Source organism: Mus caroli, unplaced genomic scaffold (genome assembly GCF_978045245.1).
Source record: "Mus caroli unplaced genomic scaffold, Mus_caroli_1 scaffold_18, whole genome shotgun sequence".
In the NCBI taxonomy this organism is placed as follows: Eukaryota; Metazoa; Chordata; class Mammalia; order Rodentia; family Muridae; genus Mus; species Mus caroli.
This window is the reverse complement of record NW_028227273.1, coordinates 76,810,177-76,833,140: the sequence shown is the minus strand read 5'-3', so window position 1 is coordinate 76,833,140 and position 22,964 is coordinate 76,810,177. Positions and strand designations below refer to the sequence as shown.

General features: G+C 39.6%; 1 protein-coding gene and 1 pseudogene across 1 annotated transcript in view; both read right to left on the bottom strand.

Annotated features, from left to right (window-relative positions):
• The window catches only part of Lnpep (leucyl and cystinyl aminopeptidase), an 89,428-nt gene extending 88,197 nt beyond the window's left edge, over nucleotides 1–1,231 (bottom strand). Inside the window, exon 1 of the mRNA XM_021186305.3 lies at nucleotides 286–1,231. Within this exon, the coding sequence (XP_021041964.1) occupies nucleotides 286–304 (19 nt within the window). The 5' untranslated portion in view covers nucleotides 305–1,231. The remainder of the gene's footprint in view (nucleotides 1–285) is intronic.
• LOC110283933 (endoplasmic reticulum aminopeptidase 2-like) lies at nucleotides 614–22,964 on the bottom strand (annotated as a pseudogene).

Sequence of the window (22,964 nt, the reverse complement as noted above, 5' to 3'; positions counted from 1 at the left end):
CTCCTGGCCGCGGCCGCTTCCCCCAGGACCAACGCAGCTGCCAACTTTGCCGCCGCCCCCTCCACCACTCAAGCATCCCAAACTTTGCCGACTACCTCACCTGGAGGTTCGGGGCTGGCCCCCGGGACAGGGCTGACCTTCACGCCTGCCCCAGCCGACCCTGGCCCCTCTGCCGCCCCCCGGCCCGCCTGGGAAACCCTTGGCAGGGATGCCTGCAGCCCTTGCCACATCTAACCCTCTGGACCCTGGGAGCCCGGGAATCCGCGACTAGGGCTAGCCACTCACCATTGGTAAAGGACTCCATCTTCGCCCCGCCGCTGGTCCTTACTAGCCCAGCGCCCCAAGCTTCCTACTCCGAGAGCTGAAGCGGTCCTGACGACTGAGCATGCCCAGCAAAGGCCTCCGAGGGCTGCCGAGGAGGTGCGGCGAGGGGCGGCGCCGCTCCGCCGCACGGCAACAACACCTTCGTTCCGGGTTTTCGCAACTGCTGCAAAAGACCCACTGAGGCGTGGACGCTAAGCATCGCTCAACCCTAGGCCCACTCCGCCCAGGGGCGGCGGGGAGGAGCGCAGTGCTGGGGCGGGGCTTAGAGCCCCACCCCCGGGGCTCACTTCTAGCCGCCGCGCTGTCTGTGCCGCAGAGCTGTAGTACCCCGGTTCAGACAACTGGTACACCTACTACTGCATCCGGCCGTGTTTCGGGTGCGGCAACCCCAGTACTGAGCCCGGAAATGCGGCCGGTGACGCTGTCGCCAGAGGGGTTGTCGCCCTTCGCGATCTGAAAGCAAGACAAGGCCCAGGGTGTGTCGGCCTCTACGCTGGGCTAGCCCCGGGCGGCGCTCTTCTTAACCGCAGGAGCAAGCCCTGCGGCGGTGGTCGACCGGACTTCCCTCCTTTAGCAGAACGCCCTGCAGCAGATGCTGCTGCAGCAAAGCCGGAGGCCAGAGGAAGGGAGGGGCCCGGGAGTCGTTCCGTGCCCTTTGCTTAGGGCTGGGCTTAGAACTGCGAGCAGATCTCAAAACCCGGCGCGGGGTGTAGGAGAACGGACCGTGCGCGCAGAGGTTGCGTGCAGAGAGGTCCGCCTGCCTAGTCCTGTCCTTACTCGACACCAGCAGTTGACTGCTCCCAGCCTTCAGGGTACGCGGCCTGATTCCGCGGGGCTAGACCAGAGGGAGCCAAGTTTCCCCTTCCCCTAGTACTCGCGCCTTTGCCTCGGGCCCCATTGTTTCCGGTGCCAAATCGGGGCGGTCCCCGGCAGCCTGCGAGACACGTAGAGACCGCGTTAGCTCCTGCTAGCTCCTGCCTCTCCAACTGCCGGAAGTCAGCACCCCGCGAAGAGGCTCCCCATCCCTCCCAACCGCAGCCACAGCTCCTCTTTCTTCTCCACTCACTGCTTCGTCCCCAGCGGCGACTTGGCTAGGCCTTGGCTGATATCACTGCGCGAGCCAACTGTCATACACTCCTCCTCCCAGGCTGTCAACCCGTGTAAACAAAATCTAAGCCTGTACAAATATCCTGGGCGAACGAGGGGAGAAAGGGATGATGTTCGACCGATAAGGAAATTCTACGTTCAAACAAGTAAACCCGAAGTACAGTGTTTTTAAGAGCTCAATTGTATTACATCCACTACGTCCCACTCCTGATTTACAACGCCCTGTGAATACCAAATGTTCTTGGAGTAACCACTAAACTCCTTACCTAACTCTGGGACCTCATTAACATTCTCCTTTAATGGCCCCGAAGCTTTCATAAGGCTCCTAGAAGTTGGCGCGATTCATTCAGCATCGTTAACCGTACCTTTACTTATTTTTTTAAAAACAAAACAAAACCCTCCTTGCAAAATTGTTCCACAGCTTGGTGTTTTGTTTGCTTACTTCTTCCTGTCATTTTCTTAACTCAAATGTCACCCCTACAGAGAATCCTCTGACCACACACCTAAAATAGCAACAAGCACAGTGGGTTCTATAAAGATTCCTCCTGCCATTATGTTCAGAGCACTCTTAGCTGTCAAAAGGCTTATTGTATATCAAGAATACAAGATCAGTGGGGCAGGGTTTTTTTTTTTTTCATTTTTTAGGGCTATGTCCTCGTTTATAATCGTTACACAATATATTAAATAAGTACAGTATAATGTTTAGATTTCTAATTTACTGCCCACATTGAAACCTTTCCACTGAATGTCTTTATAATGAATGTCTCCGGTTGGTCTGTTTGTGCTCAGTACAAATGTTCATGACATCATATCTCAACGCTGCTACTGCCTTTTCACTGGTGAAAGATAGGCTGAGTCCTTAGGCTAGTCCCCATATCGGAGCAATTCAGAACCAAAAGTAGAAAATGAACCACAAGAACTCTTGCATTCATGGCTTTTGTTCAAATGAGCCTGTTTCACATTGGTATTGCTTAGCTAAGAAACTCTTCCCTATTAGGTCGTGTTTTGTTCTTTTGGTGTTATTTTTGTTGCCAGAGCACTGAGTAGCAGTTATTTAAAACTCCACAACATGTTAAATCACCTCACCTCATCTCACCAGCAAGCTACAGTCTATCATACTTTTAAGTGTGAATCACATTACCTTGGGTTTTGTTTTTAAATTTTCAGCTCTGAGACTTTGTGCTAAAGTGTTTCACAATTTGCATTCATAAATTTGGGAGAATAAGGAGATGGTTTTTTTGTTTTTTGTTTTTTGTTTTTACCTATTTCTTTGCCAATCTCTTGCATCTCATCTTTGCTATTCAGGAATACAAGCAAACAGTAAATAAAACAAACACATTTCAGAATCCCATGTAGCCTTAAATGCATATTAGTGAATTTTGTTCCGTCAAATACTGTTTATATTTGATTTTGTAAAGCCTTTTTGAGGAAAAAACAGAGATTTTGCTCTTATACAGATTCTTCTCTTTCTCAAGGGTCTAACACTTTAGGTTATTGTGATATAACTGTTTATTATCAGGGTGATGTCATCTAATACACTCATCTTACCATCTTCAGAGTCATCACTGCATACTTTTTAATATTTAAATTATATAACAGAAAAAATACTAATAGCTTGAAATGAAAAATATTAGCACCCTGGATAACTACCATCTGTTTATAAAGAAACAAAATATGGGATCATAAATTAGTAGTCGATACTATAAATAGATCTGTGCTAGGATCTGGCCGTACTGTTTCTGGATATCCAAGAGAAATTCTGTCTGCTTTCAAAGAGATATCTGAACACTCATGTTGGTTTTTTGTTTGTTTGTTTGTTTTTTGTTTTTTACTGCACTGTTCCATAAGGAATCAAACAAGATATCCAACAACAGTGGGATGTATATCTACAATGACTGTCACTCAGTCATAAAAAGAAATATTCTACCACATACAGCAAAATGGAATAGTACTTAAAGACATTGTACTGGCTAGTTTTGTGTCAACTTGACACAGCTGGAGTTATCACAGAGAAAGGAGCTTCAGTTGAGGAACTGCCTCCATGAGATCCAACTGTAAGGCATTTTCTCAATTAGTGATCAAGGGGGAAAGGCCCCTTGTGGGTGGGACCATCTCTGGACTGGTAGTCTTGGTTCTATAAGAGAGCAGGCTGAGCAAGTCAGGGGAGGCAAGCCAGTAAAGAACATCCCTCCATGGCCTCTGCATCAGCTCCTGCTTTCTGACTTGCTTGAGTTCCAGTCCTGACTTCCTTTGGTGATGAACAGCAATATGGAAGTGTAAGCCGAATAAACCCTTTCCTCCCCAACTTGCTTCTTGGTCATGATGTTTGTGCAGGAATAGAAACCCTGACTAAGACAGACATTATACTAATTTAAGTTAGAATGACAAAAAAATTCTTTTCTTATATGTGTTTGTATAAAAAATAAATCCAGGTTTTTCCTCTTGGGCCCTGATCCCGGAATGACTACTCTGAGACTAATTATGTTTTAATAAATGCTGAGGCCATACCTTCAGGTTGTTCTCTGACTTGCTTTTACTTGTTATCCCTTTTATTTTAACCTGGTTTCAGCTACCTACTGAATAACATCACTTTTGAATCTCTCACAACTCTGAACATTTCCCAGAATTCTCTCTATCCCTGCTGGACGTCCCACTTCCTATTTCCTGCCTCAGTTCATTGGCCATAAGCTTTTTTATTGACAGGTGATGATTATAAGAAATACATTCAAATGTGTGTGATATAAAAAAAAAATGACAACCTAAAGAATAGTAGTGATTACTAAAGGCCAGGAAGGTGAAAGCTGGAAACAGAGAAGTTGGCACTCTAAGATAGAAGCAATAATTCTACAGCAGACTGGACTGACTCTAACTCACAATACCTTATTACAGTTGTCATGTATAAGTAGGAGTACTGACCAAGCCCGCTCAGTCAGTCAACAGGTTCTCCAGCACAGGAGTGAGCATTAAAAAGAAAAAAGACAGACAACATTGTAGCATGACCCCAGTCAATTCTGAGATTGAAGGCAAATTTAATTTTCCCAATCTGCTTTTTATACCATTTTAATTACATTCAAGTGTTAAGGTCGAGCAGTACAATCAGGAACGAAAAGGACAATAGTCAAGGAACAAGCAAAACAATAAACACAAAGCCCCATGACTAGCTGTGTCTAAGGATGATCAAGATATCAGAGCCTACTTTGTTCTACCCTAGAACCAGATTGTTAATTCCTTATCCTTGGCCAATGTCAGGTCCCTCCCTGAACTTACTTCTTTGTCATGCTCCAATGTCGATTCTAACCTGAGCTTACTTCCTTGTTATGGCCAATGTCAGATTCCTGCCTGAAGCCCATTTCCTTGTCCTTGGACAATTCCTGCCAAGTGGCACCCCAAAAAGGCTCTCCACATCTCCCCCCTTTTAATTTAATAAACGAGGCTGAGCCTGTCTTAGGTTGTTCTGACAAGAATGCCTTCCTTCCCCGTCTTCAAGACATGCACAGCTTGTTTGTGTTATATGAGCAGGGCCTTTTAATGTTTGTTATGTCAGATTCCTACCTGAGCTTACTTCCTTGACATGGCCAATGTCAGATTTTTGCCTGAAGCCCATTTCCTTTTCCTTGGACAATGTCATATTCCTGCCAAGAGGCACCCCAAAAAGGTTCTCCACAATCTTGTGGAACTATTCTTCAATATAATCAGAAAGCAGTTTTTGCTCTCAAAATTTTATTGCCACTATTGTGCTAGTCCAGTTGTTATTGTAACTCAGAGTCCATAGCTGGGTAACACTGATGATTTTATCTTACTTCTTAAGCAGTGTGCCCAGCACCTTCCAAATCTATCAAGGATAGTCAGTAGTAATGACACAGGTTAGTACCAGCTTGATTTCCCAAGTATCTGATATCTTTAGCAATAGGGTCTTACCGTCAATTTCTAGAGGACAGTCAAAAGCAATAGCAATAGTCTGTATTGTCTTGGGGGGTCTATGGGACACCAATGACCATCAACTCAGAGATAGATAACCTGGCACCTTAACCTAGTCAGGATGGCTAAGATCAAGATCAAGAAAACAACAACAAATGCTCATGGGGAAAGAGGATAACTTGTTGATTGCTGGTGGGAATGTAAACTGGTGTGGCCACCATGGAAATCAGGATGGAGGTTCCTCAAAAAGCAGAACTAGAACTAGCATTTGACTCAACATATGACTCCTGGACATATTCCTGGAAGACTCTACTATCCTACTACAGAGATACTTGCCCATTCATGTTCACTGATGCTCTATTCAAAATAACCAGGGAAGAAGCTTTCTAAAATGTATATATTTATACATCAAAAGAGTGTATATGGAGTTAGGCTGTGCAGAGAGATAATGCCTTTCCCACATGAAATAGGCTATCAAAAGAGTATACATTTTCATTAGGGGTGATTATATAGATGGCATTCAGTTTGGCTACATGCAGTTGTATTAGTGGTGACACAAAGGACAGCACAAGATTGAAGAGGAAGATGCCTGGCAGAGGTAAGTTCACAGAGGTCAAACTCTGCCTCTACCACTTCCAACCTATGTGGTTGAGCAAGTTGCTCCAAACTGATTATTTAAATTGACATATTGAAGAATCCAAGCTTGGGTGCTGAGTTGGTATCAGTGAAACTTGATCCAGTAAGTGATAAATCGAAATTATTTTCTGGGGCTAGAGAGATGACTCAGCGGTTAAGAGCACTGACTACTCTTCCAAAGGTCCTGAGTTCAAATCCCAGCAACGACATGGTAGCTTACAACCATCCTTAACGAGATCTGACTCCCTCTTCTGGAGTGTCTGAAGACTGTGTACTTACATATCATAAATAAATAAATCTTTAAAAAACATGAAAACAAGCAAACAAAAAAGATAAATAAGTAAATAAACAAATATCTAAGTATATATATTTTTAAAAAGAAATTATTTTCTGTATTTTAATTAAGTTCACATTTCTCAGACTTTCTAATCATTTATCTTTATAATTATTAGGAAATCATTTAATGTAAATTCTGGATTTTTGTTTGTTTGAGTATCTTGGTTTTGTGTTTTTGTTTGTTTGTTTGGTTTTTTATGAGAAATAAGAACTTACAGGGTCAACACTGTGAACCAATTTCTATCCCAAGGAGTTTAGTATATAAAAAATGTTAAGCATATACAAATTACCATGTAGATTATAATGACTTCTGGGAATATTCTGGATTAGGTGTCCTAATTGAATTTCTTGCTAAATATGGTGTAAATTAAATTTTGTTTTGATGTATTAATGCTCTGAACTGTTAGTATAAAATTCTAGTGAGTCAAAGGGAGACAGGAATGGGACAGAGGGAGCCAAAGCCAGGGAGCACCTTTTGCCTTACAGCATCTGAAGCGTCATGAAGTTTTCATGCCATTGAGAGTGCTATAAAAAGATGTCATGTTATAGGTCCTGCTCAAGTTGGGCATAATAGATAGTGAGACTGAGGTAGAGTAAGTCTACTTACAACAGACTTGTCTAAAACCAAAAGACACAGAAAGAGTCAAAGGTCAAAGAGACTAAAAGTATAAGTATAGGTACATCAGAGGAAACAGTGGTTTGCATGTAAGTACAACAACAGATAAAAGTTTAATATCTGGTGCTGTTAAGAATAGGGTCTAAGGACTCCTCCATTGTTGGTGGGATTGCAAGCATGTACAACCTCTCTGGAAATCAGTCTGGCGGTTCCTCAGAATATTGGACATATTACTACCAGAGGATCCCGCAATACCTCTCCTGGGCATATATCCAGAAGATGTCCCAACCGGTAAGAAGGACACATGCTCCACTATGTTCATAGCAGCCTTATTTATAATAGCCAAAAGCTGGAAAGAACCCAGATTCCCCTCAACAGAGGAATGATACAAAAAATGTGGTACATTTACACAATGGAGTACTACTCAGCTATTAAAAAGAATGAATTTATGAAATTCCTAGGCAAATGGTTGGACCTGGAGGGCATCATCCTGAGTGAGGTAACACAATCACAAAAGAACTCAAATGATATGTACTCACTAATAAGTGGATATTAGCCCAGAAACTTAGTATACCTGAGATATAAGAGACAATTTGTAAAACACATGAAACTGAAGAAGAACGAAGACCAAAGTGTGGACACTTTGCCCCTTCTTAGAATTGGAAACAATCACCCATGTAAGGAGTTACAGAGACAAAGTTTGGAGCTGAGACAAAAGGATGGAACATCTAGAGAATGCCATATCCAGGGATCCATCCCATAATTAGCCTCCAAATGATGACACCATTGCATACACTAGCAAGATTTTGCTGAAAGGACTCTGATATAGCTGTCTCTTGTGAGACTAGGCCGGGGCCTAGCAAACACAGAAGTGGATGCTCACAGTCAGCTATCGGATGGATCACAGGGCCCCCAATGGAGGAGCTAGAGAAAGTATCCAAGGAGCTATAGAGATCTGCAACCCTGTAGGTGCAACAACATTATGAACTAACCAGTACCCCGGAGCTCTTGACTCTAGCTGCATATGTATCAAAAGATGGCCTAGTAGGCCATCACTGGAAAGAGAGGCCCATTGGACATGCAAACTTTATATGCCCCAGTACAGGGAAATGCCAGGGCCAAAAAGTGGGAATGGGTGGGTAGGGAAGTGGGGGGCAGGGTATGGGGGACTTTTGCGATAGCATTGGAAATGTAATTGAGGAAAATATGTAATAAAAAATTAAAAAAAAAAAGAATAGGGTCTAAGGAAGCAAAGAGAGACAATGAACATTGCTCTTGGGAAATAATACAACACAACCTATTACAAATATGAGGTTATTTGCTGAAGACAATCAACAGATTCAATGCAACCCCCATCAAAATTCCAGCTTAATTCTTCACAGAGTTAGAAAGAGCCATTTGAAAATTCATTTGGAATCACAAAAAAAACTAGGATAGTGAAAACTATTCTCAACAATAAAAGAACTTCTGGGGGGAATTACTGTCCCACACCTCAAGCTATACTACAGAGCAATAGTGATAAAAACTATATGGTATTGGTACAGAGACAGACAGGAGATCAACGGAATAGAATTGAAGACCCAGAAATGAACCCATACTCTATGGTCACTTGATCTTTGACAAAGAAGCTAAAACTATCCAGTGGAAAAAAGCATTTTCAGCAAATGGTGCTGGTTCAACTTAATGTTAGCATGTAGAAAAATGCGAATTGATCCATTCTTATCTCCTTGTATAAAGCTCAAGTCCAAGTGGATGAAGGACCGCCACATAAAACCAAGTACACTGAAACTAATAGAGGAAAAAGTGGGGAAGAGTCTCTAATACATGGGCACAGGGGAAATTTTCCTGAACAGAACATCAATGGCTTATGCTCTAAAATCAAAAATCAACAAATGGGACCTTTTACATTGCAAAGCTTCTGTAAGGCAAAGGATACTATCAATAGAACAAAATGACAACTGACAGATTGGGAAAAGATCTTTACCAATCCTACATCCAATAGAGGACTAATATCCAATATATACCAAGAGTTCTTACTATGAGGTGCTAAACTGGAGACTGCAACCTCCAGGCCCAGAGCAACTCAGACAGGCAGATCAGCTGCAGAAGCAAAGTACCTTCCACCCCAATAGATAGCAAATGGTCTGTGGCCTGGTTTCTGAGTGGAGACAAAATAGAATAAAAAAAAAGGACTATTCAAGCAGGAATGTGTGTTGATGGCAGCATGTCTATTAAAACATCATTAGCCTATTAGATTTTAGGCTTACCAGTCTACTACAACCCAACATAGGGCTTACACTGGACAGACTATCCCATAAATTTTCATTCCTGGCATTTTTTTTGTAGCTGTACTTCTTTAAGTAGTGAATTAATCCTTTCTAGAATTTCTCCTCGCCCAGAAAATCACTGAGCATATTGAAAATGCAAGCTCCCTAAAATGAAAACTAAAAGAATGGAGATCAACGAAAAGACAGTATGATACAGTTCGCAGAAACTTACATTTATGAGAATATATGTGATGTGTGAAAATTAATACCAAATAAAAAGTGAAATAAGCCATAACCCAGCACTAATGAGTTAACCTGCTGGTTCTACAGATGCAGCTCTATTTCTTCTGAAAAAAAAAAAAAAAAAAAAAAGAGCTACTCCTGCACATTTACTAACTTGTTATAGGAAACTGCATCAAACATCTCCTATATTTGAGTAGGTGTTTCTGCTGCTTTGGAGATGGACGGAGATGAAGTTAATGAATCTCTTGTGATTACTTCAAGGAACATATCCAAGACACGGTCATTCTGAACAGGGGAGAAAAAAAATCTTAGTTTCAATTTGGCACTGCAAGCACTAGGAAATGAGTTAAATTTAGTAAGATATGCTTATAGATAAACATTCAATCAATATGTCTTTTGTTTGTTTGGTTTTAATTTAAATTTAATTTAATTTTATATGTATGAGTATTTTGCCTGCATATATGTCTGTGTACCATGTGTGTGGCTGCTGCCCTTGGAGGAGAAGAGGGCATCAGTTCCCCTGAAAATGGGGCTATAGATGGTTAGTGTGGGTGCTGGGAATCAAACCCGAGTCCTCTGGAAGAGCAGTCAGTGCTGTTCTGAGCAAACCCCATACTTAAATACTATTAATCTGAGTGGCAATTTAAACGAAAGGACCAAAGCAATTCATACAAGCAAGTTGTCTCCTGTCCAAAACTAATAGACTTACTTATACATAGCTCAGGAATAATGTTTTGTTTTATCATACTATTACTCTTTTGGGTGAGGGTTGTTTGGTTTTGTTTCCTCTCAATCAAAGCGCTTCTAATATAGAGATGATATTCTAATGAGATGAAGGAAATTCATGAAAGATGCTGATAGCAGGGACCTTAACCCAATGTTTCAGTTCCAGGTAGAATAGGGGAGGGGAGGTGAATCCTGGTTTAAGGGAGAGGGTGGGGGAAGGGAATATGAGAGAGAGAGAGAGAGAGAGAGAGAGAGAGAGAGAGAGAGAGAGAGAGAGAGAGAGAGAGTGTATTTTCATTCATGAATCCAGAGAACTCTGGCAGTGACAAGAACCAAGATCACCCGCAAGGAGCTCAGAACACGTTAACCGATTACCACAACAAACTCTCTAGCTGTGTGGTCTTGGAGTGTCCGTTTCCAGTCTAGAAGCTTTGGTCCTTGTCTTTTTCTCCTTCGGATTGTGATGGGAAATTTCCCTTCAGTTTCCTTGGATTTTCCAGTATATTGTGTTCTCAAGAGTTAGGACAAGTTTGATCCTGAGAACCATGTTCCACTTGGGCCATATCTACTCCGTCAGGCCAGTCCTCATGGTCATTTGCTCATAATCCATCTACTCCAGGGCAACTTCCATCCCTCTTCTCTCTCAATATGTCTTCTAAGATGTTTTTATTTATAATCACCTTTAGTCAATTGTTCAGAAGATTCAAATTCAATATTCTTCATAGGTTGCCTAAATGTTCATATACCAAGCCCTTACCTACAAAACTATAAAAACAATAGTGTCTACTTAGTAACTATTTACCGTGTGTGAGGATCCACTATCTATAATCCTTTCAATACTCTTGCAAGGGAGATGTGTGCATTTTTGCAAATGTGTGTGTATAAAGTATTGGGATTGAGCTATAGGTTCAGGACATAGGAAACAATAAGAGAACTCTAGCCCAGGTCTGTATACAAATAAATATGTGGATTTTAAAAAAGAAAATGAAAACTGTGCTAATATATTGCCATTCTATCAACTGTAACCTGAAAAAAAATAATGTTTTATAACTTATTTAACTGGGGATTTCATTATCCAAGTTAACTTCAACCTTCAACTTAATAGTCTAGAGCAGCAGTTCTCAACCTGTGGGTCATGACCCCTTTGGTGGGTGGCATATCAGATATCTTGCATAGCAGATATTTATATTACAATTCATATTAGTTGCAAAATTACAGTTATGAACTAGCAACAAAATATTTGAGGGTCACCAAAACACGAGGAACTGTACTCAAGGGTGGCAGAATTAGGAATATTGAGAACCATTGTCCTAGAGTTACTGGGGAAGGGAATCTCAGTTGAGGGATTATCTTGGATTAGTACAGTATATTTTTCAAGACAATATTTAGTTACCTTTGGCACGTTGTCAAAGGGATTAGAAATTTTCTAAAGTTCTAAAACAAGCAATAGTCTTGAAATTGTAAACTTAAAATCTTAAAGGCTGAAACTTCTAAAAAAATAAAACATTAGGGAGAATACTTCAAGATATAAGTATAGGCAAGACACAAGAAATAGTCTCAAGGATTGACAAGTGGAGCAACGTGAAATTAGGAAACTATACAGCACCAGAAACCATCATTTGAGTGAATAGAGAGGCTGAAGAATGGGAGAAAAATCTTTGCTAGCTATACTTCAGACAGGGTTTGATGTCTAGACTATATAAAGAACTGCAAGAATTAACCATCACCCCTGCTAATGAATAAATGGAACAGTAAACTGAACAGACACTTCTCAGAAAAAGAAACACAAGTGAATACTAAACATTAAAGAAAAATTGACATCCTTAGCCATCAGGGAAATTAAAATTTAAACTACTTTGGGATTTCAACTTACATTAATCAGAATAATATCAAAAAATAAATTATAGCAAGATGTCAGCAAAGATATAGAAAAAGAAGAATTCTTATTCACTATTCAGGGAGGATAACCTGATTCTATCACTGTGGAAAATGGTATGGTACTAAAAATAGAACACCTGGATGCATACCTGAAGGATTCTATGTTCTACCGAAAAAAAAAAAAAAAAAAAAAAAACTTGGACATCCATGCTAGTTGTTGCTCTGTTCACAACAGCAAGGAAATCAGATGAATCAAAGGTGAATAGGGTGTAAAAACATGGTACATGAACACAGTGGAATTTTATTCATCTGTAAAGAAAAATGAAGCTATAAAATTTGGAGGGAGGTAGATAGGACTGGAAAATATTGCATTAAAGAAGGAAACTTGAACTCAAAAAACTGATGCCACACATGCTTTATCGTACATGAATCCTAGCTCTAATTTTATATCTGTGTGTTTACAGAGGTATGAGTGTGAGTATAGGTCATGAACTTAGAAAGCGGTTCATGAGAGGGGAAACAATTTTAGGAAGTAGATTAAGGAGAGTAATAGATCATGTGACATAAAGTAGAAAGGGGAAGTACTGGAGCCAGAATGTGTAAATGGAGAGTGAGGGCAAGGAGATGGGGAAGAAGAATGGGTTTGGGGAGAGGGGAGCAGAAAAACAAACTAATTAGTATGAAAATGTCATAAGGGAACTTGCTACTTTGTATACTAATTTAAAATAATTTATAAGATCAACTGCTCATCACCCACCTAGTTTATTTTAAATTAAGATACATTCCAATATATCTAACATATTGGAATGTATCTCTGAAATTATTATCTACTTGCTCAGCAGAAAAATAAAACTGAATTGCAATGTTCTTATTTTCCAAGTGTAGGGTTAGTATATGCTTTGAATTAACTGAAGTCTTCAAGAATAACTGTGCAGAGGATATGTAAATAGTGCTCTCTTTTTGATTCAATTCACCATGCAATGTACAAAGTGTTTCATATAGAATCTAATTTAATACTATAACCCTCATGAAGTAGTAGTGATAGTGTATTATAGATAAAACAAAGAGAACACAACACAGGAGATTATAAGATGTTCCCAAAACCACTCTGGTAGGACACTGTAAAAGTAAGATATGCCAGGAAGCAGACAAAGGTAAGTACCATGGGACTGTCTTTCACACTATGACTATGTACATACATGCAGAGAGATACTATGATATGTAGGTATGTAGAAACGCAAACTCATAAAACATATCTAGATATCCATAAGTATAATGTGTATGCCATTAGCCATTTTGGGGCCATTTTAGTATCATTTAAAATCATTATGCTATGATTCTTACACATTTTAAGTCTATAGTTTGAATTCTTAGGGTAAGAAATTCTTTTTATTTCTTTAGTGTCTCCAGTTGACATTAATAAAAGAAAATTTCTGGGCACAGTTATAAATTTCTGCAAATAATGAAGATGCTAAACTTAAAGAGTTTGCTTGTCATTGAGAAAACAAAGGTATAGAAAACATGATTTGCATAGAAGGAGTATATACTTAGCGATTGGGAGGCAGAAGTAGGCAGATTTCTGAATTCGGGGCCAGCCTGGGCTACAAAGTGAGTTCCAGGACAGCCAAGGCTACACAGAGAAATCCTGTCTCGAAAAAAAAAAAAAAAAAAAAAAAGAAAGACTATATACTTAAGAACAGATAGTTGTTTCAAATTATAAATATATGTGTGTGTGATAAAACAATAAAGTATGCCTGCTAACGTTTATTATAAATAATATTAATATGTCATAAAATTAAATGTCATTGTTTTTCTATAATGCTATATTTATATTTTTATAGAGGTTTAGAGGGTTTTTAAAATTAAGAAACTATTTTAGCAAATTGCTATTTCTAGTTGTTTTCTAACCATGTATACTGGCGCAGATGGAAAATATTTAGAAGCCAAAACATATTGCTGTAAGGAGTTACATCTCGGTGATAATATTCAGGATCATTTTAAAATAAGTTCAATTTATTTTTAGTGTGAGAAAGAAGCTTAAACTTTGATATAAAAAAAAGCAAAGCTGGGTGTGGTGGCGCACGCCTTTAATCCCAGCACTTGGGAGTCAGAAGCAGGCGGATTTCTGAGTTCGAGGCCAGCCTAGTCTACAGAGTGAGTTCCAGGACAGCCACAGCTATACAGAGAAATCCTGTCTCGAAAAACCAAAAAAAAAAAAAAAAAAAAAAAAAAAAGCGAAGAAAATCAGTGCACCAAGGACTCGATAGTGGTGGCAAATTCAGAACTCAGTCTCACCTTGACCCCTGATGAGGTTGTGCAGCTCACAAAGTCAAAATCAAAGACTATGTAGGCTATAAAATAGCTAGCTTTGCACTAGTTCTGCACGAGGTCCCCTTTAAGTTCAATGGTTTCAACCTAAAGCAAAGGAAAGGAATCCATATGTGAGGTTGGAATGTTTCCTGGCTGTATCTGATTTACAGCAAGAAAAATTCCCTCTCTGCGAAGGGCACTCAGTGGCCTTTTAGATAAATGACCTCTCCTCTCTGTGGCCTCTCTCGGCTATATTTCTTTTATCCCTCTCTTAAAAACACAAAGCACTGCATTTGTTGCCACAAAAGATACACAACATTGGTGCTTCAAATCACAGAAACACGTTAGATAAACGTTTCTACTTCTATCTCAGCAAAGAATGCTGGAGAATGGCTCCTTTCCCTCTGTGATAAAACAATAAACTAACCTCTGCCGCAGAAGGAAACAGGAAGCTTTTGTAGGTGCTTCCCTCTGCCTTTGAATCCTCTTATGTGGGTGTAAGGCAGTTGTTATTTCACAGGTGAGGAAATAGATTTCTAAAAATGTTAACTGAAATGCTGGAAGGTCACAAGACTAGTTTCACAGCAGGACCAAAATGTGGATGTGATTTTACATTCTTTTACAAACTGGCAGCACAGTGATTGGAGCCATCATCTTATTTTTATCTTGGCTTCATTGATTCAGCAATGAAATCAGTCATGCCAAGGTGGTCATTAGTAATTTAAGCTTCTGCCCATCTAGTAAGAAAGCAGGAAGTTTTCAGCCTGCAGTCTGATCATCTAAATCCATCAAAATCACTAGGTAATTACTGTATTCCTTGGTTAGTTGAGTAACTTGTCCCATTGTAATACCGCTCTCCTAAATTCTGAATATATTCAGACCCCATGATCTGAAAGCATCACTTCAAGTGCGTTACAATTCTAGCTCTCTTGCCCCTGGCTCCAAGGCAGGCTTGTAGCAATGCTGATGTTGGTTTGTTAATTGATGTATGTGTTGGCTAAAATAACAGTTTGCTTTGGCTAGAGAGAATGGTTTGAAACATTACCATAAACTGCTTACCATAGTTTTAATAATAAATGTTTGTGCCATTAAACACTACAAACTCAGTGCTACACAGTTCTATTGAAAAAAAATCCAATTATAAGTCCCAATGGAGCAAAAGACACTGACCAGATATTCTAGAAAATAGGAACACACAGAAAAAACTGTCATCTTTAACTCTGTATAGCAAATCATTTTGCTCAGCAACAACTATTTATAAAAAACAAAATGAGCCAATTAGGGCTTGAATTGTCTCATCTTGAAGGTTCAAGTGCAGATTTACCCAAACTCAGAGCAAAGTCATTCCCCAAGTGTGTTGAGGGGTGTGAAGAACAGGCTGTGAAGATGAAACTGGGGAAAAGAGAATCTGGGCCACTCAAACTCTGAAGTAGAATAGTCAGATAACAGATGAGCAGTGGCACTAATTTCTAATGTTCAGATAAATACAATTTATAGAAGTAAATTTTTTTTTGAGGAGCATGGAGTGATTCAATGTTGTGCTTTGAATATAAAATGTCCCCCACAGTTTCCTTGTTTGAACACCTGATTTGGGCTATTTTTGGAAGGTTATGGAATTTTCTTTAGAATATGGAGCCTTGACAAAGACAATGAGTCACTGGGCCATGGCCTTGAGGCTTTATAGCCTGGCTCCACTTCCTATCTCTTGTCTGTTTCCTGTTATGTTGAGGTGAGTAGGTAAGATTCTTAACTTGTCACTCTTGCTACCACAACCTTTTGATACACTTTCCTTTCCGTGGTAGACTGTACACCCAAAGCTGTGAGCCAAAAAATAGATCCTTCTTTGAGTTGCTTCTTGTATTGGTTATTTTTTTTATTGTGTAATAAAATACTATGACCAAAGCAACTTACAGAAGGAAGGTTTTAGAGGGGTGAGAGTCTATCATAGTGGGAAGACACGGCAGCTAGCAAAGGTGTGGTGGCAGGAGCAAGAAGCTAAGTGATCACGTATTCAAATACAAGCATGAAAGACACAGAGAGAGAGAGAAGGAGGAGGGCAAGAGAGAAAGAGAGGGAGGGAGGGAGGGAGGGAGGGAGGGAGAGAGAGAGAGAGAGAGAGAGAGAGAGAGAGAGAGAGAGAGAGAGAGAGAGAGAAAGAAAGCAAGCCCACTAGAAGTGGCATTCTCAAAGCCGGCCCTAAGTAACATTCTTCCTCCAGCAACCTGTTTCCTAAACTCCTCAAACAGGGTGACCATATGGGAAATCAAGTATTCTAATATCTGAGTCTATGGGGATTAGAAGTCTTTTTCTTTTTTCTTTTTGTTTTTTTGTTTTGTTTTGTTTTTCGAGACAGGGTTTCTCTGTATTGCCCTGGCTGTCCTGGAACTCACTTTGTAGACCAGGCTGGTCTCGAACTCAGAAATCTGCCTGCCTCTGCCTCCCAAGTGCTGGGATTAAAGGCGTGCACCACCACACCCGGCTAGAAGTCTTTTTCAAACCACCGGATTTGTTAGGTATTTGGTCACAGCAACAAGCAAAGTAATTAATTCTTTCATATAGATTAGCATTTATTTAAGTCACTGTGTATAAAGTGTTCATGTGAGTTCTTCCAGTATGATGTCATAAACACCTATTGGTAAAGATTTAGCTGTTTCCCAATGCCAGTAGGACTCTATTTTTGGTAGGTAGTAGTAAGTGTGCACTCCATTCAAAGCAGATATGTGTTTGCTTAAAGCAGCAGTTCTCAATCTGTGGGGTCAAAAGACCCTTTCACAGCCACCGCTGTGATCATTGGAAAACACAGATATTTACATTGTAATTCATAACAGTAGAAAAATTAGAGTTATGAAACAGCAACAAAAACAGTTTTATGGTTGTGGCATGAGGAACTGTATTAAAGGGTTCCAATATTAGGAAGATTGAGAACCACTGTCTTAAAAGATTCGGGGTAAAGAATGAATGCCCCAAAGCATATGCTGCCTGTCCTAGGGTGTAGAGAAACCAACGGAGGATTTACTGTGTTGCCTTTCTCTCTACTTACCACTTGCCTCATGGGTTAGATGCTGTTGAAGGTGTGAGTATAGCATTATATGGTAGTAAACATGAAAAGTTTGATTAGAAATATCAATAAAAAGTAAGCTAAGGCACTATGTCCTGGAAAGAGCAAGATTCAGAAAATATCTGAGAGAAGGTAACACTATTCAGGCGTTATTTAAGATATTTTCCAAGTATTACTTTATTTTTTTATTTATTTTTATTTTTTTGGTTTTACAAGACAGGGTTTCTCTGTGTAGCCCTGGCTGTCCTGGAACTCACTCTGTAGACCAGGCTGGCTTCGAACTCAGAAATCCGCCTGCCTCTGCCTCCCGGCTCCATATTACTTATTTTTTAAAGCATGAGACATTACTGAAGGTTTCTAAATGTGTAAACTTTATAGACGAATACAATAAAATGGCAATTTGCATTTGAATCTTATTGTAATTATGATATTATAAACTATATTTTCACTTTCTCCTCTGACTATTCACATAAATAATTATGTTAATGAAATATTTCCAGGAAAGGGACTCAAGTGATTTTCTGCTTTTATATAAGCATGGTGCTGGAATGGCAGATCAGAGTTAAGGTAGCAGATGATCATGCTGAAAGTGAGGAAAATTTCTGTCTACCTGATCATGGGCAAATTATGAGTGCGTGTCACTTCCAAGCCTGCTCTGTCACTGAGAAAGAATGCCTTCTCCAGCATTCAATAGATTCCTGGGGAAGTGCAGTTTGGGAGCTCACCCTAAGATCCTCCTGCATATGGAGGGGCCAGGTCATAAGTACAGCAGAAAAGAAAACAGCTGTGGAACCACTAGATGGCTGCTTGTAGGGTACCACCGCTTTGATGCACTGCTGGGAGAGCCTCTGTTTTCATATTATGTTTCAAGCAGTGATAGGGAAATGTTCTTCATTTTGTGCACCACCGAAAGTGGTAACTCCATCATCAGTAAGGCAACATCAAAGTGCTCAATGTCCCCTGAGACTTTCATCATTTGTAGTTTGAGTATCACCATCCAAAGTGTCTTTCTATTAAACATTTGTATAACCATAACAAATAGTATTCTTAAATATGTTTTAGGCCTACTTGTAGAGCATAAGAAAAGAAGTGGAAGGGATCACAAATTATGTTACAGAGTATAAGGTCAGAATTTTCTAGAACAAGGTGGGGCAGGATGATGAAGGTCCTTGTCTCTGCAGATGTGACCTTAATTCAGCAGCAGTGGCAAAAAAATGAGGAAATTGTTAGCAGCTCTCTGAGCTTCTTTCTAAGACTTATTGATCAGATCTTCAGTTGGTTGGTTCATCTAAATACTGAAGTATGAGGAGTGCTGTTTTAGATAGTTCTGAGTTTCATGTGTGGCCCAGTAATACTTATTTAAAAGAATACTTAGTAAACGAACACAAAGAAAATATAATTAAACTAGTTTGGAAAGGGAAAGAAGGGAAAGCTTTTTGTATAGTGTTGCTTCAAATAGAATGATATTAAAGGTAGGAGATCTGGGATCCATATGTACAAAATATATATGTGGAGGGAAAAAATTAATGGATTTTTGCCAATATCATGCATGAATAAGACCTGCATAAATTCAAGCAAGACAAATCTTAGCATGAGGAAGGAGAAAAGGGCATGAGTTCCACTCCTAACCAAGAAGCTATTTTTAATAGATAGCTGCTTGAAGAAAGGATATCAGTTTTTTTTTTTCCAAGAGAGTGACCTTGAATGTATCAGTCTAGGGTCTCAGAAGTAGTTGGCCAATACAATATGGACACCATGATTTTTGTAGTTGTTGTTCTCTGTATGTGTTCTTTTGTTGTCATTATTGTTTTATTTTCTTAATAGAGAAAGAACATGGAGTTGGTTAGGTGAGGAGGCTCTGGAAAGAATTGGAGATGGGGTAAGATATGGTCAAAATATAATATATGAAAAATCTTAAGAATACTAATAAATGTGGAAAGAATATATATGATTAACTTGAGAATAATACACAAAATTTTTGAAGATGGCAGTGCCTTTGGCATGTTAGAAAGTCCAATGTATCTGCTCTTTCTCCTTATACTGTTACTCTAAGCTTTTCCTCCTGATCACTTAGCTCCCAGAAATAATGACTCTGAGACTAATTATTTATTAATAAATGAGTAGGCCAATAATCCTGGCTCTGTTCCTTGACTAGTTCCCACCTCAAAAACCCAGTTTATTCTAGTCTAAGTTCTTTTACTGGTTAGTTACTCAGGTTTATGCAACTGTCTTCCTCTCTGACCTGGTGAATCTCCAACGCCTTCCTCTTTCCCAGAATTCCCTTATCCATCCTCAAGAACTCCCACCTCCTATTTCCTACCTCAGCTCATTGGCCAAAGAGTTTTTTATTGACAGTAGAGTACTTTACACAGTGCACAAGAGAGTCTCTCTACATTATACTGATTGAAAAGTTGACTTTGAACAGTGGTTCCTCAAAACAGGGAAGCCCATCCTTGCCTGGGTTGTTACAAAATCTATTACTGCAATTATCCTGTGAAAAGAGCCAGTTTCAGCCAGAATACAACTAAAACCAGTAAGTGAAGTTTTAGCTTCTGCTATCACACCATCAAGCTTGGAGATAATAATTGATCTGTAAATGAAAAGAATTCCAAGTTTCTGAAAAAAATTGCTCATGTGAAATCTGGATCCTATTAAGCTACAAAATACAAAATACTACAAAGGCAAAAAAGCTAAACTTTTTTCTTTGCTCTTAAACAATGTTAACTCCATTACATGCAAAGTAGTGATTTTCTGCCTCTCAGAAAACTAATAATAAAACGATCTCTTGGTCTATAAAAGAGAAGCAGACAAAACCTCACAGACATTTACCTATTAGATTCAGTTGACATTGTGAACCTGATGATTAACCCTGCAGCATTAGTTATAAAATTTATAAATAGTATATTTTATATAAAGTATAACTTATACTGCACGACAGATCAGATGAGCAAGTAGAAACAGAACTGACTAAACATTGTAAGCAGTAATAGTTTTGACTTCCTCCAGCTAGTATCACAAAAGCATAACCCAAAGCAGTATTCCTAAGGTGTATGCCTTTTGGGTGAAGCATCTTTCACTTGGGAAAATGAAATCAATGGAAATCACCTACAGGTTTATACAATGTTTTGGTGATGCAGATAATGTGTATCTTTCCTATTTCTCATGCGAGGTCCAAGGACTGAGCTCTGAATTGAATCTATACTGATGACAAGTGATTTAATAGAAAAGGAAAGAGATGGTCCCAGAGGCCTCAGGGGACACTGAACACTCCAGTGAAGAAGAAAACCAGACTCAACAGACATGTTAATCAGCCACTCAGTGTTCACTCAGCTTCCTCACATCTCGTCTGTTTCGTTTTACTTTCCAAAGATTTTTTTGACAGTTTTGTATTTGATGTACTCAGCCTCCAATAGTCCCTCTTATTCCTCCCCCATCATTGGCTCCCTTCTTCTCAATCAGTCCTCCTCCAAAGATGTTTTTATGCATGCCATGATGTTTATTTATATCTGGCTATTACATAGATTGATACCGTCAAAATTTCGAAGCAAGGACCCACTCAACAGACATGAGACAAAGGGAACATAGACCACACACACACCCCATCAGAAATAAAGATGGTAAAGACTAATAAACTTATCTTCCAAAATTAAGGAGAAACTAAGTGACTTTACTCTGTAAGCAATGATGCTAGCCTGGCCCAAATTACCCTCATTTTTTACTTGTACTATTGCAATAACTTCCCAACATGCTTATTCCTCTTCAAGTTTTTTTTTTTTTGTCTCCATTATATACATTCAGAGTACAGGTGATCTCTGTAAACCATAGATCATACTTTTCTAATGACTTCCATTGCACTGTAGTAAAAGACTCCCCTCCTTACAAGGAGCTATAAGGTTCAACATCTAATTCCTTTTCACCCGGATCACTGTCCTTAAACATCAGAGACTTTGCTAGTCAGACCTATGATGGAGTCTTTGCTCTTGCCTTAAGCTGTTCTCATAAGTGTGCTGTTTTCCCCTTGACTCAGTCTCTATCCTGCTTTAAACTCAGATGTCAGTTTAAATACACCGCCTTACAAACACTTCCTGCAACTCATCCAAACTGGTGTTAATCGACTTTCTTTATATGGTAGCAGCTTCTGGTTTTGTACTTGTAGTAGTTTACCTTGCTTTTTAAAATTTACTGTGCTGCTGTCTTTGCTGTATCTTTTACCATTTCTCATCACGTTGTATTTGGTACCCACGTAGCATACAGCAGGAGCTCAGTGTGTGTGGGTTGACTGAATACACCACATTCATTAATTTGTCAAGTATGTTTAGTTCATGTGTTTGTCTCCTGGATTTGATTCATTTTGTCTCCTGGAAGTGGACACTCTTTCTTTCCTCTCTTCCCTCATCTCGTATTTTCTTCTGGTTCCAGGTCAATTGTTTGTCTCCTTTGAGAAGTCTTCCCTCTTTCTACCTCTACACTGCCCATCCCTACCCGAGTATCAGTCCCAGATAGTTATCCCAGATTATCTTCCCTCCACTTGTTCTATTGTATTCTATTTATTTATTTTATTCATATGAGTACATTGTTGCTGTCTTCAGCCACACCAGAAGAGGGCATCAGATCCCATTACAGATGGCTATGAGCCACCATGCGGATGCTGGGAATTGAACTTAGGACCTCTGGAAGAGCAGTCAGTGCTCTTGACCACTGAGCCATTTCTCCAGCCTCCCACCTCCATCTGTTTAAGCCTCCACATTCTGTCTCCTCCTTCATCTCTATTAATGTATCTGTAAGGGATAGTGGAACTTTCACTTCTAAATCTCCACGTTTGATTTTTCCTACATGACTGGTGAAGCATGCTGCTGACCAGAGATATAGCTCATAAGAATCACAAAGATTATAAATCACTTACCCTGTTTCACCATCAAGACTCTCATATGTGCTTTTTAAAAAAATCCTTCAAATCCGGCCATCACTGGGAAGAGAGGCCCCTTGGTATTGCAAATTTTATATGCCCCAGTTCAAGGGAATGCCAGTGCCAAGAAGTGTGAGTGGGCGGGTAGGGGAGCAGGGTGTGGGGAGGTATAGGGAACTTTCAGGATAGCATTTGAAATGTATATAAAGAAAATATCTAATAAAAAAAATCCTTCAAATCCATCAGCTAACTTAGCCTTGGATATCTGATAGCTGCATATTATCTGAGGCAAGCTGTCAGTTTCTCTGGGACTAGCAGTACAATTTGTTGATGAGCAGAGTTACCCAATTCATGCAGAGTTTTATTTTGTTTAGATTTTTTTCCTGGTTTCTTGCATCTCAAATCTTCCTCTGGCTAAAGGGTGTATTTGTGGTCCTAGGACTTTGGTGTACAGGATGAAGCAGTGTAGCATCTCTGGCTAAGACCTCAATCTTCCCAGAGGCAGTGAAGTCCAGAGGTGAGATTTACATGGATGAAAAAGTCAGGGTGGAGGAGAATAACCACACTGAGGAGCCATAGTTCAGGCTAAGGAAATGGTTCATTGGTGGATGTAGGATTAGTCCCAAAGTTTTGATGCAT